The 18,092-nt window shown below is 37.5% G+C and overlaps 1 protein-coding gene across 4 annotated transcripts in view; it reads left to right on the top strand.

Moving 5' to 3' along the window:
* Positions 1–18,092, top strand: part of BRINP3 (BMP/retinoic acid inducible neural specific 3) — a 205,093-nt gene that overhangs the window by 91,897 nt on the left and 95,104 nt on the right. For all 4 annotated transcript variants that reach the window (XM_063344804.1, XM_063344805.1, XM_063344806.1 and 1 more), the window contains one exon: positions 16,754–16,944. In XM_063344804.1, coding sequence (XP_063200874.1) covers positions 16,754–16,944 — 191 coding nt within the window. The remainder of the gene's footprint in view (positions 1–16,753; positions 16,945–18,092) is intronic.

The raw sequence follows: 18,092 nt of genomic DNA, 5'->3' as shown, positions 1-18,092 counted from the left end.
CATTTAAGTGGAATAAATGGGAGTCACATCTGTAATGAATGGGGTATGGCTTTGGCTCTTGTCCAGTTCTCCATAAATTTGCATAGATCAACAGGAATAGATATAAGTGAGCCAAAACCAATGAAGCTAATTTTAGTTGGCTGAAATCAACACCATCTGGAAATCTGGCCTCGATAACTTTGTATTGATCCAATTCTTTTAGAACATTTTGATACCAAATGCATAAGCGATTTTTTCAGATTCATAATTTGCAATGGAATGACCTGTTAAGATAACCTCTCCTTTGAGCGTTTCAGATGCTGTAATTTTCTTTTTTTGATTAGAGTGAATAATCCTATTGTTGTGTGTATACCAGGTAAACATTAGTATCTGTTTCTTTGCACAATTTTGAAAATAAATACTTCAATTTGTTCTTTCCCCAAAGCCACAGAAACAATTTGAAATGGACAGATCAGCATGTTCTCATGTGATTCATTTCAGCTATACATCTGCTTATCATTTATGTTAATCCAATCACGGAAGATTCATATAGCAATCACAGTTAACTGGCACTCTGGGTATGGTGTCAAGTAGATACAATGAATTATACCCAGTACAGAATACAAGGAAAATATTCTCACTACATTCAAATATTGAATAAGCTATGAAAAATAATCTGCTAATGGACATGCTGTGAAGCAGAAGAATTCAAATTGATTGGACATTGATTGTGAATAATTTACTCAAATACAGTTTTAAAGCAGTTTTAAGACCAGAAGAATAGAAACATCATTTACAAATCTTTGTGGCTTGTGGATTTATTTTCTGACTGTCTGTTCATTTACTTCAGTGGGCCTTGTATTGAGCTCTTACAGAATAGACTTAGAGTAATCTTTAAACTTAGGGTCCATTTTACCATTTCCTTCTATAATTTTAGGACTTGATATGACAAATGCTTTGCATCTGCTAACTTCTTTCCTTTGTGAAGATCTCTAAATAAAGCAAATCAAATTTTCTAACCTCATGGGATTGCCAGCTTTTCTGACAGTTTTTAGTTTTAGATTTACTCTATAGAGACAGTAAGGTTATCCACAGAGCTCACTAATGGCAATTTGTGCTTAATGTAGGTATTTTGGTGTATTATTAGCGTACATCTCTTAGATATCCTATAGAAAGCCTAAATATAGATATACATTTATTTATATCTTCTACAAATTAATAAATAGGCACTTACAGATTCACTTTAGTGACTGATGTCCATTCAGTACCAAAATGTTTCAGCTGCTGGCATTTCATCACTGTTGGATAACTTTGCCTTTGCATATCCTTATGTAGTGTCACAGCCACATGCTAACAGTACCAGAGGGTCTTGAATTCTGAGGCTCAAAATAATCTTGCGCAATATCAGTGCCCTGAAGTATGTTTATTAGACACTGGATTAGCCCAGAAAGTTGTCTTTCTTTGATGTTTGTAGAAAGAAAAACTTCTGTCTCATTAATGAGGACACCTCCCAGTGCTAGGAGGCCTCCAGTGGCTCACGACAAATTTGCATACCTGCAGCAGGTGCAGAAAAAACGTTATTCACATCTCATTCCCTAGACATTCTTCTGAACTACTTCACACCAATCTTTATTTACTTCATTAGTTGTGCTTCCAAACTTGTATTTAGAACATTACTAGTTTCTTTGAGCTATTGAAAGTATTTAGATCGCTCCTCCATGTAAAGACACCTCAGGGAGAGATTAGATATTCAAATGTCTAAGTATAGATAAAAAGGAAAATGAACATTTGCAATTTTTTTTATACCTATTTTTGATAGTCTTTAATCAATTAAGTCAAAGGCGAGGTGGGAGATAGAAAGGACAAAGAGATTACAGACACAGCATATTTACTCCTTACCGAAGCAGATGCCGAACTTAGAAGACCTGATTCTACCTTAAATTAAAATTATTCTATCTTTAAATTGAATCGTTAAATTCATCTTCTTTGACACTAGCAAAGTTATTCTAGATTTTTGCAAAATCCACTGTTTCCATCTTTTAGTTTTGTATTTTTGGCAAACTTGAAATGTTTAGGATTTCCAGAGGGGGTTATTTCCATAGAACCTCTCTATTCTTTGATTTATCTTGATTAAGGTAAGATAGGGGCAAATTAACCTCCCTCGGGCAAAGGCGAGTTTGTTGCTTTATGATCTTTCATGCAGCTCTGCATCATGTTTCTGTTTTTTACCAGTACTTGTGTTTGCATGTGCGTTATATAGAAAGAGAAGCTAAAGTTATCAAAGAAACCCCTAAAATATACAGCAATTTTTTTCTTATCTTGTCAATAAACTTGTCACAGAAGTGTTCCAGGTTTGGGGCCAACAATCACAAAATGCCAAGCAGTTCTGTTTGCTTTGACATGTATTGAGGTAAAAGACCTGCTGCAATAAAGGGTAGGTAGAAGCCAAAAGGGCTTCAGCAAGCAAAGGGTTATACTGTTGTCTCCTTATTCTCTCTATTTGAAGGATTCTTTTTTTTTGGGGGGGGGGGGGAGGGGAGGATGATTTAGCTACGACAGGTACAGCTGCAGTTTAAAATGATGGTGCATATTATTGTAAAAAGATAACAAAATCAAGCATGACCTCTAACCTCAACTCTGATGTTGTGAAAAACATACTTTTGCTGCTGTCAGCAGTTTGACTGACAGCTTGATGCAGAGGTGTTCAGCCCAACTGATCCATCCACCCATACGCATTTTCACTTTCCCAATCATGTTCAAGGCTTGTACAAGTGAAATAGCCTATTTGCCTATGAAAAGAAACATAATTCAGTCTTGTCCATTTTGACTATTGGCACATTTTTGTTATAATTACATGACTTAGATCATCCTATGACGCCACAGTTATTACCTTGATAGAAAAAAATTATGCTAGCAGGTCTACATTCCTGTCTCATTATCTGCCTGAGCGCAGCTCATAGGTCTGTGTACATCTCAACAGAAATGCAGATAATTGCAACTTGAGCGTCACAAGGAGAACAAGCAAGCTGTGGCTGTTCAGGGCAGCATGAATGCCTAGAGGTAGTGAAGCTCCTCTGCCACATGGAAGTGCAACGAGGCCCCTCAAAAATACAAGGGCAAACACGGAACCTTCCCACTAACTATTCTACAAAGACTATCCCCATCCTCATTTAGAATTATTTTTGCAGAATGAATATGATGTTGGAAGAGGCATTTAAAGTCCCTTCTTAAGCATCCATTTTCTTTCTTCACCCCATCCCCTGTATGTCATTCCCCTCACCACAATACACATAGCCCTTCCCCAAGCATAACCTTCTTTAAGTGCCCTGGGGAAATTCCTAATTCCTCCCACCTGGTTCCAGTCATGTTTCCCGCAACAGATTAGCTCTATGTGTAACTGTCTTCTAAACCAGAGCAAAAGCACTAGCTCTATTCTTGCTGATCCTTGGACAGAGGCTTTGGGTCACCCTGTGGGTCACACTTTGTCATCCCCATTTTGCAGTATAATTGGGGTGAAGGTTATGGAATTTCTATCTCCACAGGTATCGATATCTATCTCTAATAAAGAATGACCATGACTGGCCGAAAAGAGAAGAAAAATATTGGCAACCCCAAAATTGCCTTCAAGGTAGTGAGATGTAAAATCTCACTATCGTGAATTCTAGAGAACACAGAGAGGAAAAAAGGGTGGGCAAATGTGTTCCTCTGCAAATATTCCTAGTTTTCATTTACTAAGTTATGTTTTTCCTGAGCAGTTTCTTATAAAACCCAACTCTTCTTGTATGGAAGAAAGGCATTAATTATATTCCCAGTATAGAAGTTTCTGATTACAGAGTGGCACAGAACTGTGCTTTGAATAATATTTTACAAATAGAACTATTGTGACTTCCATTTATAAGAATAAATGTCTCAATACCTGTCGTTTTCCAGATGGGAAAACTGAGGCTCAAAGAGGTTATTCTCTGCGTTTCAAGAAGTGCAATTTGCAATGGCTATATGACTGAGTTAAAACACATCTTGCTGTTAAAATCTCTAAAGTCTCTTCCCAGATATCATAAGGCCAGGTACATACTGATTAGTCACGTATTTTGTATACCAGAATACTTGCTAGAAAAATGAAAACATTTATTCTGCTACTGCGTAAAGGTATAAGGACATAAAAAAAACTTACAAAGAGTATGGTTAGTCACCATGGAAATGAGATAAGATCCCTTACAGGTCTGGTTTTCAGTACCAGGCTTTGGCCACTGTACAAAACCATTTTCATGCCAGGCTGAACAAATACAGTAGAAAAATATTTTGGTAAAGAATCTTAAGACTATTTAAGATAAGTAGAATCTTAAAATAGAATTTCAGTTATAGTTTCTCAAGATATTGTCATAAAACATCTGAAGTAGGATGTTCCTGTAAACTTCAGCACACATACGATGTTTTCACATTTCATCTTCTGCTGCTAGCGTGTAAGCTTTGTAAATGTTTAATGAAAGATCAGTCTGCTCTGTTTCCAGTGTGACAGCAATCCCGTTAGCAGATCACAATTATCACAGCCAACCTGAACAGTCGGAAACTGCTGTGCTGGTAAAAGCAGAGCAGTGGAAGGACTGTACCTTTCACATGGGTTTTGCTGGAGCTTATCCACGCTCTTTCTTTTGTTTTCCCCGGGCAGCACATTTCAATTATGTCAATGTCCGAACTGGAAGAGCTATTTGTCACCCTGTGTCCAGCTGTCAGGGTAGCTGTCATCTCGGAGTTACGGGCACATTTAAATTACTGACTGTGGGACTGAAAGGGCAGGATATCGCTACAGCTGGAGGTTATTAAAGACCCACAGCTGTTCCGCAAAAAAGTCTAGAAATAGTTTCCTAAGAAGTCATTCTCCTCCAGTTTGAAACAGACATGTTTTCTTTCTTTCTGTTTTCCTTCCCACTGAGGAAATCAGCTTCTAAAGAATCACCTGTTCTCAGAGCATTCACTTGAAATAATCCTTACAGGGTTTTATAATTATTTAAATTTGGTAGGAATTTTTATGACTTGTGCTATTACTAGTCAAGACAGCAGTGTAGTTTGCAGCAGCGATGTAAACCAAATTAGTGCTTTACATGGTCATGCTTCAGCCAGTTACTGAAAAATGTACTAGAAGAATGCAACAACATAACCCAAGGAGGAAAACACTTCACGCAAATCAAGATTTCTGCGGTGAGGTTTCCCTCAAATCACTCGGGAAAAATGACTTTGTAATGCCAAGGCCGTGTGTGAAGGGCAGCATGTCCCTGCTGTCATAGACACAACCTCTTCCTCTGACTTCAAGGAAAAAACAATTTCATGGGTTCTGAGATGAGCAGCAGTTTTTCTTTCTGACTATTGCTCTTTGTGGGAACATGCTTATTTTTTCCTCTCCTCTTCCTGGGTGTGAAATAAAATGATAACTCAGTTATCTAAAAGTATGCCTAGAATCTTAATAATAAAAAAAAATACACATATATGTTTTTTCTTATTTTTAAACCTATGAAGATAAAAATTACATGATATTGCTTTTAATTACACAACTTCTGTGTAATTATAAAGACATCTTATTGGTGTCTCTGAGACAAAACGTATCAGGTTTGGAAAAATGTTACGTCTCAAAAAAATGTTAGTCGATTAAAAAATAATCTTGGAATATTTTTAATGTCACTGAAACAAACCATTTTATCTAAGTATAGTAAATCTACTGAAATACTGAAACAGCTAGTAAATATTTGACATTTTCAGTGAAAACAGTGCTCTTGACTGCATAGCTCTAGACTACAGCTCCGTTCTGGCACTCCAGAATAACGCTCCCTGCATACGGCAACATCCGTTATATGATTAATTCTTTATGAAATATAACAATTATAATTAGTATTTTAAAAAATCTTTTATTTCATATTCTCATATCAACTTGTAGCAAATCCTTACCCTGCATAAAATGTAATTAAACCCCATTCTTTTGCTGACGGTTCCTTATTTTCCTGTAGCGATAATGTTTCTACACTCTTTTCAGGAACTATTGTGTAGAGGTAGCACAATAATTGCTACTATTATTGATTTGTGTACTGGGAATCACTAACAGACCAATACTAGAGTATGTACAGACACTGAAGGTGCCCACCAAATGCTTGCAATGCTGGTGAATGCAATCTAAATCAGAATTAAGGGGTAGTAGATGGGTGTCAGCAGAATGGGAATACAGCAGCATTAGTCAGCACGACAGTTTTACTCACATTTCCAGTACTGGATTCACAGAAATGTAGGGCTGAGACAAAAATCTCTTGTTCGGCCTTCTTTGCCTCAAATAAAGCTTGTTTTCCCTATTTGAGCAACTGTACACCTCCTCTTTCCGAATAACACTTCATATTGGAAGCCTGTTGTCACGTCCTCCAGAAGCTTTTATTCTCTTGAAAAAACAAAATGTCCAACCTTTCCTAATGAGTTTCTTTTACTTTTTTATCTCCTTGTTGCTTTCAAAATGATTTAAACAGATTTGTTTTTTTTTAAATCTTTCTTTGGGCACGCTCTTCTCATTGAGATCTTAGCAGAACGCTGGAAAGAGACATAACTATTTTGTTGTCATACATAAAATGTTTTTGTTTTATGTAAGAATTTGCCATGTTTACAGTGAAATTCCAAGCAGATTTAGGTGTTTATTTATTAAAAAAAAAAAAATCTGTTCTATTTTACCATAGTTCTATTTGCTTAGTTGTTTATTTTGCATGTATTTTTTTTTAAGCATAGTAACTTGCTTTTTGTCACATTCCATCTTTTCAATTTTCAGCCATTTCTGTGGTTTCTATAACTCTTCAACAGCACTTGCCACAGTCCTCAGCTTAGTATTGGCTGCGTACTTTATGAATATACTTTCTTTCCTCCTACTCAATAATAAAAATTTTAAAAAGGACCAGGTTCAGGATAATTTCTGTAAAACCTCACATATAAAAGTCTTCTTACTTGATAATGTGCCACTAACAACATACTTTTTGAAAGGGATCTGGGTCCTACTCCTGCATTCAGGTAAAGGACTGTAATTACTCTTCCTCTGGAAAGATACACAAAAACTTCATAATTTCCTGGGGCTGTAGATGGTTACTAATAGATCAAATTGCAGCACGAGAGACTCCTAGCTGATGCATAGCACATAGTTTTCGCACTTCATGATGATTACTGGGGCTATGGAGTCTCCGTGGAAAAGGAGGAGATTGTGGCAACCTGCAGTTAGGTCTTAAATTGTACTATGCAAAAATATTTTCTCTTTATTTATGTTGCAAAAGTGCCACTTTTATACACAGGATGCTACAAAAAATCCACTACAAAACCAAAATTTGCATGTTCCCTAAGTTTTATGATATAAATTTTTCTCACAGAAGCCAAAATATACTAAACTAGTGACCAGAGAGAGTCATGTATTTAGAGCAGACTATATTTAACACGTAATCTTGATTTATGAGAAACAGCGCACACTGTGGAGGTTCACTGGTGTTTTTTCATGGCAGCACTGCAAAGCTGTCATGTTCTACAATAGAATTGAAATCGTTCTGGCCAAGACATTAATAGCTAAGGTTAAGTTTACTGTGGCCAAAACAGAATCCCCAGTAATGGCCCAGCATTGCTCCTTACCTGAGGAAGCTGGACAAAAATTCCATCATGTCTGCTGGGCATGTGGGTTGGAAAACCAGTTAGTCTTGCTCTCTTTCTAGATCTGTACAACCGTGTTGCATTCTGTTTCTTCCTAAACAACATTTCTAGAAAAATACTGTAACTTTCCTGTAGGCCCTCGTTAGCTTAAGCTTGGTGCACAATAGCAGCCAGAACAATGAGGTCCTAAGCACAATTGCTATACTTTGGCTAATAATCTGAAATTACTGGCTAATCAAGCCTAATTGAAATATAGCCAGAAGACAAATAATCATCTTTTTGCTAATGTGAATTCAATAATTACATGTTCTTCTTTATTGCAACTGGCCTGCGTAGCTTACACTGCCTCCCAAATAGGTTATAACTCCTGTTTCAGGAATAAAGTGGAAAAGGAGAGAAAGGAAGGTTTCTGACCTGGCACTTCACGCAGACTAAGAAGCCACCATTTCTGATGATGCTGCTGTTAGCTCAAGCACAGGGATGACACTGTTAATACAGATACCTTGCTCAACTGTAAAGGCAGAGTAACCCTGAGCATCGCTAAATGTTTGTGAGGATATGCCGTGCATCGCTTCTCTTGGTTGTCTGTAAAATACATCCCTCTTCTGCAGTTCTTGTCCCAGGCTCTGTTGGGTGCATGAAGTCTCACTCCTTCCCAATCTGTGTCAGTATTCATGGTATTATAAATAAAATTTATGGTGCACCTGATAATTAAATGACATCATAAATAATATTTTATCTCCCACTGGTGCTTATATCCCAATTGAATTTTCCTCACTCACTTTTATTTTTCTCTCTCAGACCTATTCTACAAAGGTGCTGTGAGGGATAATGAAATGGATGCAGATGCACAGAAATTTTATAATAATGCGTTCTCTATACATATATTTTACAGTAGTAAAATTCAAAAGAAAACCCCCCTCATTTTTGGACACTGTAGATGGATCAAGTGACTTATTCAGCATTTTTTAATGTAGTCTGAGCTTCAGAATAGATGTAGTTGCATACAAAGTCTCCAACATACATATTGTAAGGTGTATTACAAGGTGACCTACCCAGTTTTATCCAAGTCCTGGAGTCCTGAAAATTTGTTTTCCAGTTTGTTTCCCCACCTTGCATAAAGTCTACGTCCATGTCATTCACGAAGGACTGAAAGTAAAATGAAATGAAACGGCTATATAGACTTCATTCTTTCAGAGAATACAATTAATGCTTAACAGTTTCCGTGGCAGAAATTAGTAATTCAACTCCCATTCAAGACTTTTATTTAGTTAAAAGCATTAGAAAGCTCTGTGTTTGCAATCTGGAATTATATTGACAAGTTTATTGCCCTGATTCTCTGTTCAGCTCACTGTTGTAATTCCTCTGGTTCTTTAGAGATATTTGCAATTTACACCACTGGAAAAAAGAATAGCACCAGGACCATTTTTAATCAACCAAAGCTCCAAATTTAGTTGGAATTGATACAAATAGTTGGTTTAAACAGAAGCACTCTTTGTTGTGGTAGAAAATAAAACTGAAACATTTTTATATGCTGAATAAGAGTCCCTGACTTTATTTTTTGTTTGCAAGTCGAGATGTGAGCATTTCCTGCTACCAGTGAAACAACATTTACATAGGAGGATAACATTTAGATGCAAAGAAGATCGGCAGCACATTCTCCCAAGAGCTAAGCAATAAACAAATAACACACCAAAGTATTTTCAGAAGATATTTTGTTTTACAATTCTACTGAATTTCTACAAACAGCAATAGCAGAGTTGTTATATTTCACAATATCAAAACAGTGTTCAGGGCTGCGTCTGTGAGATTTACACTCATGTAAAGCCAGATTCATCCCAGAGTGTTGGTAGAAACAACTGCTTTTATAAATTCAAGTGGAGGTTAAGTAACTGCCATCTATCGGTGCTGTAAATAGTACTTCTGGCATGCATTCCTCAAGAGTGACGTAGAAGTAAAAGGGAGACAAAAAGTCTCTTATTTGGAAGGATAAACTTATAAACTGTACAGCAAATGAGCCAAATAATCTACACTATAGAAGACTATTTAAGTTTCTACAACATTCTTACTGGAAAAGGAACAATTCTAGACATTATGTATAGCTTGCTAGATAAGTTTTTGTATCAGTATTTGTTTGAGAATATATTTGTGAATATATATTTTGTTTGAAGCCAATCATTTCAGGTACCACTTCCAAGCAGGCAAGGGTAACATAGACCTTTGGTTTGAATAGACGGGAATTTGGCGTCTCCATGGCACCAAGCCTAAACCATTACTGAGCATCAATAACATGCCAGGAAGAAACGAACAAACAGTTTTCAAAGGGTTTAAGAGCTGACATTTTCTGCCATACTAGCCAGGTCATAAAGCTTTTTGGTGTGCTGTAAGTAGGGGACGGAAGGAGGTCATGCCTGCCTACAGTACCCTCTACCCTTAGCCTTACTATGCCTCAATTTTCCAAACAATAAATAGGGTGAATAAGAAGCACTGCCTTTAAATTTTAAATTATTTATCACAGTCTGGTTTTGTCTATATGTTTCTCTGTTGCCCCCTACAACTCACTATTAGTGGGACTGTTCATACAAACGTGTTTCAGTTCAGAAGTGTTTGTATTCTGCCTGTTTTTGCTGTTTATATTTTGTGCAATTTGCAACATATTCCTATTACTATATACTGTTTGGGTGACTCAGCTTCTTCTGAGGCAGGAGGTAAATCAGATGAAGTCATAACGAGCTATTAGTTTTGTTCAAATACCTTTGCATGAATATAGGTACAGCTAAATGTGTGAACAATGAGACTCTGAATGAATGTTCACAAACGTGTTTGGAAGTATATCACAAAGTACAGGTACAAGGCAAACACAAAGCCACAAGGCAAGGCAGAGTAATAATTCCCTCTCAGATTTCATTAGAGGAGGATTTTTTTTTTTTGTACATATATTACAGAGGCTAAATATCTATCAGACATGGAAAAAAGGAAAGTCACCTTTCTTTCTCTTCTGTAATAAACCCTTCTGATGTTCGTGAAAGGTGATATGGTTGAAATCTTTTATGTCACAGTAGCTGGGAAAATAATCTGACTATGAGTAGTCATAAAAAGAAATATATTTGAGTACATTCTAGGTATGTAATGTTTATACTTTTATTAAAATTTGTTCATATATTTCTACGTATTTCATATGCATAATACAAGAAGCTAGTGAAGGCTGATCGTAATGAATTCTAGTTCTGGAAGTAGAATTTCAAGTGCTAGGAAAGTGATAAGATAAAAAAGGCATAGAAAGGCAAAAATATTACTAGGATGTTTCAAAGGAATAATATATTAAGATAAAATCATAACGATAGTACTTATTCATTATAAGGTGAAAATAGCATAAATATAAGCAATAATATGTAAAATATATATGTGTTCAGCAAACATTTCTGTTTTGACTTTGGGAAAATGCCAGAGAATTACAGGGATATAGTTAATGAAGAAATACTTTCAATTTCAGCAATGGGAAATATGTTTAAAAGGAGCTTATTATATCTTTAATTTTTTTCTTTTTAGTCACTACATTTGGATAACTGGCAATTTTGAGACAGAGATAAAATGTATTCTATACATTCTATACAGAAGAAGGCCCTGCTTCTTCTTCCCGTCAAGGGAAGCTGTTATGTTTACTTTGCCCATATTGCAGCGTTTGTCCCTAGTATCATGTTTCTGTACGAAGGTCAATATTTTCAGAAGGCTGCTCAGTCAGTATATGACTAATTCCATTCTTCTTCAACTTGAATAGTAAAAATCAAATGTAACAAACATTTAGTAAAGGTGGTGGCAAATTCTTCATCACTTAACAGGTTCTAATGAGCACTGAAAGTCCTATGGCCTGTGCTGGTAAGGAGAATTTTTTCACCTGACAATTTGTGAGTAGCACACCCTTGGTTATTACCTGATGCTGGTTCTGTCCACATCTGGGTGAATCTTCTCTTTAAAAGCCAATGGTTTTAGTTTTTTCCGCTAGAAATATCACAAATATTTTCCCTGCTTACATGTTGCTGTTGTAGAACTGCTGGTAGGTTGCTGCAAGATAATGGGATATTGCTGCTGTGTTTCATTTTATATCATCTTGGCCTTATTCAAGCTGTGGCCTCAGACATTAAGAAATCTTCAGACTTTTAAAGAAGATGGGTGGATAAAAACACCGTATATTCTCCCATTGAGCTGTTTTACCTACAGATTAACTTGAGCTGTATGGGGAATGCTGGCTTCAGAATCCCACTGTCATCCCAGCCCCTTTGAAAGCAGTCCCCTTCTCGCCATCCCAGGCTGGAGCTGTCTCATTTAGAAGACGTTAAGAGAAAGGAACACAGATATTAAAAATGAAGTGAAGTTTGTTTTCCAAGAGTGCTTTCCAAACTGTGCCACGCTACTATTCATTAGTATTTATGCTTACTGGTACTAATATTGTTTTATAAAACACATAAGTTACTTACAGTGAGGCCTAATGTTGCTGATTTTGCCTGGGCTCGGTTTTGTCTATGGCGTACTTCAGGTGAGACTGTTGTGGTTAAGAAGAATCCATCAGACTCATGGTAAATCTCCTTTAGGTTCTGATTTAATCACCTGCAATAGCAGAGATTATATTCCCATTTCAAATCCTCTACACACTGCAATTTTAGAGTACAATGGCTTTTTTAAAAATTTCCTTCAACTAGATGTTTTGTATAGAACTTTCCCTGTATCTCCCCATACCATATGATTTAAAATGTATTGAAATTAATGCAGTGGTAGAAGAAAATGTATAATTTATATACACATTTGAAAAATAAAACAACTGTGGCTTGAAATTCAAAAGAGACATTGACAGCCTTTGTTGGCCTGCTTCCCTAGAATTACTTTCAGATCCACTTGCAATTTTAAGCTTCTTTCAAGATGAAAACATGTCCATAACTTGTACGATACTCTACCAAGGGGTGTTTCATGGCAGAGTATTACTCTTAGATTAAACATCACTCTGAATATCATAGCAGAAAATAAAAAAAAATAAAGGAAAAAATAAAAGAAGTGGTGTTGAAATAAAAACTGTATTTTGAATTGTGCTTGTTTTTAAACAGAACAAATGGCAGGAGACCCCATTCAGCATACAGAGGCTGTGGCACGCATGCTGTACCGTTAGTCAGAATTGGCACTACTGGGCTTCAGGGCTCTTACGTACGTGTTGGCCAACAAGCAAGGAACCAAATTTTTGGTAGGGCATACAGTTCTGATATGTAGGAAGATGGAGAGAATGCTGCCCGTGGCTTCTTGCACTACTTATGCTAACAGTGCTGTGCCATTACATGCTTCATCCCACGACCCAGAGTGACTTAATTCCTCCCTCTTTTACAAGCCCAGGAACTCAAAAGCCATCATCCTTCTCAACAACAGGCTTCACCCTGAGCATTAAAGAGCTATAGCTAAAATATTGTTCAGACTTGGAAATAGATGGGCAGCACAGGGAGTACCACCTGCTGTTAAATCTTAACTTCTTGATAGCACCATGACAGATGCTAGTTTTGGCACTTACACAGTAGAAGAAGAGGAAGAGGAGGACAGAATAAGCTTCTAATACCTCTAGTGTTTGTATTCAGTTCATAATTGGTTTTCTTGACCAGCAGCCAGCAGTGATGCTATGATATTTTGCAGGAGGTGTTCTTCTTATGAATGGCTCCAGTGACTTTGGAAGGCAGTATTTTCTCTACTGAGAAGACCATTAACTCTGTCAGGTCTGCTAGTCTGCCTTTGGCCGTGGACAGGAACATGATTTCCAAAGGAGAATAATGCACATTTGGTGCAAAAATCATTTGAGGGCTGCAGAGTTTGTGTTAGAGAGAATGACTGCAAGACAAAGAGGTAAATGAAGGTTGTGCTTTACTGTGTGATACTAGAGGGGAGAAGGAAATAAGAGAGTATATACTGCTGCTTGCAAGATGAAAACAAGAGAAGAAAGGGAACTTATGTGTATAGGCAAATATACATATTTATATGTCATATGAAAGGATCACAAGGAACTTCTTCTACTTATAGTGAAATTTCTGAATGAGAAATTAGCTCTAATTTCAGGATAGCAGTTACTAGTGACTCTCATGTACCCAGAAAGAGTTTATGAAAGCCTGTCCTGGTTCTGGCGGGGATAGGGTTAATTTTCCCAAGGATCGGGCACAGGACAGGAGTATCCATCCCAGGTGAGCCATGCCCAGTCTGTAGCTGGGGGCTGGCCAGGAGAGGGGGCAGGAAGTTGGTGCTTGGAGTGAGCTGGGGAGTCCTGCCACTGAGCGGTGGTACCATAATTGAGTATGTACATTCCTCTGTCAGTGTTATTGTTGTTGTTTTCCTCTTTCCTTTGTTGTTCTGTTAAACTGCCTTTGCCTCCTCACTCAACATGCTAGAAATAATGTAGCGGGGACACCCCACCCACAACTCCAGTGCAGGTTTTCCTGCTCCTACACTTTTCTCTCATAAACCCAGTTAATTCTGAAGTCTGAAATTTTTCCTTAAGTTTCCTGTTGGAGAAGCTGCTAGTCACTTCTTGCTTGTCCACATCTACCTGTCACTGCTCCTGCCGCCAGGCAGCTCACTTTTGGTGTCCCGTGTCCCTCTTTTATCTTCAGAGATGAAGCTGCTTCTTGTCTCTCCCAGAGGGTTTAGGTCTTCATCTCTTATATTCCAAAACACTTAAGAAAGACATACCATCTAAAATCATCTAAATAGATGTCTAAATAATACCGTCTAAAAAGAAACGGAAAAGAAGGCAAAAGTTAAGAGAATATTCAGAAAAGAGCTGTAATTAGTTACAAAGAACGTACCTAAAATTTAGAAAACTTCTAATGTGCCTGACATGCATTAAAAGCTCCAAAAATCGTGAACTGCAGTTGGCAATGTTCAAACTGAAAACAAAATGCATTGTCTGTAGTTAAATGCTCCAAGAAATTGTTGAGAAACTCTGAGAAATCTTCAGCATCAGCTTTTAAGTCCAGATGAGATGTTTTTTTGGGAGATGGTTTCTTCTTCAATCATGTACTTGCTGACATAGGCAGCAAGAGCAATTTAGTGATATTCCTTTGACTGCATTAAAAAAGGGGGCAGATGAGGGGGTTATGGTGGTCTTCTCTGTCCTTAAAAACTCTGACAATGAAAATCCAACTAGCTTTTATAAGAATTGTTCTTATAAGAAAAGTAAAGAATTTATAAGAAATTTCTGTTATTCTCGTGTTTGAACCTAACCTTTGATACAATTAGTCAGATTGCAAGTTTAGAAGAAAAAATTTCATCGAGGTATAAAATGAATATTTTACATTATAAAGCTTGTATTTTTTCTTGCTGTCAAAGCAATTCTGTCTTGATGGTACAATTGACCTATATTTTCTGATGTATTGAAATGAAAAAAATGCACTCAAATATGTCCAGAAAGCACAGAATTTAAATAAAAACTGTTTTTATTCTTTTTTCTTTCACTTGAAAAGTACATTTACAGTGCAGGGTAGTTCACTTCTTTTAGTGCCTGCATTAATGTGGTCAATAGGCTCAATGAATATTTTTTAATTTTAGAGACAAAAAATATTTGTATGTAGTTTTTCTCATCTCTTTCTATAAATATGCAGTAGTTCCATAAAGGCTGAAAAAAGAGGTTATTAGTTTTATGACTTTTTAAAAGGAAAGTAGATTTGTGAGAGAAAACTTTAAAAACTAACAACTAAGTTGAAAAAAACCCATACCAATAAAACAGCGATTTCCAAATACTAATTTAGGCACACCGGTGATGTGCAGAGTCTTTAAGAAACTGTGGGGATCTCTATAGTCTCCTGCTCTTGACTGGTAAATTGCATTAAATTTCAGGTAAGTTACATAAAGCTCTTTCTATTATAATTCTTCCAATTTGTTTTTGATAAAAATTGGCATCTGCAAGAATGTGGCTGAGAGAAAAGACGTTTCATAGCAGCTGTATCTAATTGTCACCTATTACGTGGTGTAAATCTAAGCTCTACTGGGGATAAGACAATTCAGCTCTTCAAGAGCAATAGGAGGATGCTGGAAAGTAGAAGGGCTATACACAAATGTGTTTATCTGGGGTTTACTAATAGTTGTGGACTTAAAAGTACTAAAAAATATTAGTGCTCATTACGTATTACATAGCTCATCCTAGTCATGTTATTTGCTTGTTGCATCCTTGGTTTTTGCCTTCTTTGTTAATTTTGTAAATAAATGTTGTACTATATTTAGCTGGGACCTTCAGTAGGATCTGTCAAGTTCTCTCATCTGTTTACTTTCCTACAATCTTATCTGAGGGAAATCTTAATTGACATAGCTATATGAATGACTTTACAAAGTGGTAGCTAAACCACAGTCCGCAGGTTGCCTTGGACTTAATTCTCACAGACTCTGTAACCAAAACAGCTATTGATGTACCTTGCAAAAGCAAAGTTACTGCAAATGCTGTGTGTCTTGCCTAGATTTTAAGGATAATGAGTCCTTCCACTAATAACTCTATCTGCTATCTTAATTGGTAATAAAAGATGTGCTTATTTGCTGTGTTATTGACTTGTTTGTTTTCCCTGCTATCATTGATTTATTTTGGAGAGGGGAAGGGGACAGAAACTGGAAATACAATAGTAAGGTCAAATATGGGGTTTCTCTAAATTGTTCAAATTACCCAGCTATGTACGTAAGTGACTTACCAAAAATCAAAGAAAATAGCCTGTTTCTTGAAATGTTTTTAAAATTTGCCTTGTGCTAATGAAAACATTTGTTGCGTTTCGTCCAAATTCTGGGAGATTATTAATTTCTAGCAAACCTGGTTGTTCTGGGGCTGCATTCACATCAGGGGCTAAACATAAACAATAGGAACAGCAGCATCCTACGTGTCTTATTTTTTATTTATTTTTTTTGTAAGCAATGTTTTTGTAATGGAGTACTGTCTCTGCTTCTAATAAATAACACTCGTTTCTTGTCCTATGCCTGTAACCCATGACAGAGTATCACTGTCAAGGCCTGTTGTAATACCCAGCTAGTCGCCCACAGCTAGTCAACAGAGCAGAGTAGTTTGCAAATGAAGAACATTTGTCTGAGTGACATATTTCTGAATGAGAATTGCTTTGTTTTGCAGAGAGTTTGGCCGCTGGAAAGTGAACAATCTTGCTGTTGAAAGAAGAAATTTCCTTGGCTCCCCACTGCCACTTGCCCCTGAATTCTTCCGTAACATAAGGCTACTTGGACGCCGCCCGACCCTTCAACAGATCACAGAAAACCTTATCAAGAAATATGGGACACATTTCCTACTATCAGCTACCTTGGGAGGTAGGGTTGACGCTTGGAAATACTGTGCATGAGTTTGGCATGACTGAACTAAGAGTGTTGGGCACAACTGATTTCTCTGTAAAACTGGTGGTCCCTTCTCAGAGCAGCGGGGCTGAGAACTCTCCCTGGGATGGACTTTAGAGTATGGGAGCAGCTTTAGTCTACAAGCATCATGGCTCCTTCTCCTTCCCTTCGGGAAGTACAGGCCTGTTGGTCTGACCTTGGTGCCTGGGAAGGTTATGGAACAGATCATCCTGAGTGCCATTATGCGGCACATGAAGGACAACCAGGCAATCAGGCCCAGGCAGCACGGGTTCATGAAAGGCAGGTCCTACTTGACAAACCTGATCTCCCTCTAGGACAAAGTGACCTGCTTAGTGGATGAGGGAAAGGCTGTGGATGTTGTTTACCTGGACTTTATTTAGTAAGGCCTTTGACATAGTTTCCCAAAGCATCATCCTGGAGAAACTGGCTGCCCATGGCTTGGATGTGAGTATTCTTTGCTGGGTTAAAAACTGTCTCAACACAAAAAAGACACTGAGGTGCTGGAGCGGGTACAGAGAAGGGCAACGGAGCTGGTGAGGGGTCTGGAGCACGAGTCCGGTGAGGAGCGGCTGAGGGAGCTGGGGGTGTTCAGCCTGGAGAAAAGGAGGCTGAGGGGAAACCTTCTCGCTCTCTACAGCTCCCTGAAAGGAGGGGGTAGCCAGGGGGGGTCGGTCTCTTCTCCCAAGTAACAGGCGATGGGACAAGAGGAAACGGCCTCAAGTTGCGCCAGGGGAGGTTTAGACTGGATGTTAGGAAAACTTTTTATACTGAAAGGGTTATTAAGCATTGGGACAGGCTGCCCAGGGAAGTGGTTGAGGCAACATCCCTGGAGGTGTTTAAAAGGAGAGTGACATTTTCCTTAATTATTCATTAAGGAGAGTGACATTTTTTTCTGTAAGAGGCCCTTACAACAATTTACATAATAACAGATTACACAAGTATCTGGGTTTATTGCAGTACTGCAGAGATGAAGCAAGAAACCCAGAAACAATTATTTCCAAAAATTCTTTTCATCTTGGAGACTTTTAAACTACTTTGACTGCTGGGAAGCCCCTATATTGTCACTGTACCCTTTTTAGGACTAGTCTTCACTTAACCAGTGG

Source organism: Chroicocephalus ridibundus, chromosome 8, assembly GCF_963924245.1.
Source record: "Chroicocephalus ridibundus chromosome 8, bChrRid1.1, whole genome shotgun sequence".
Classification (NCBI taxonomy): Eukaryota; Metazoa; Chordata; class Aves; order Charadriiformes; family Laridae; genus Chroicocephalus; species Chroicocephalus ridibundus.
Note: the sequence above shows the minus strand (reverse complement) of the source record. Positions and strands in the feature narration are given on the sequence as shown.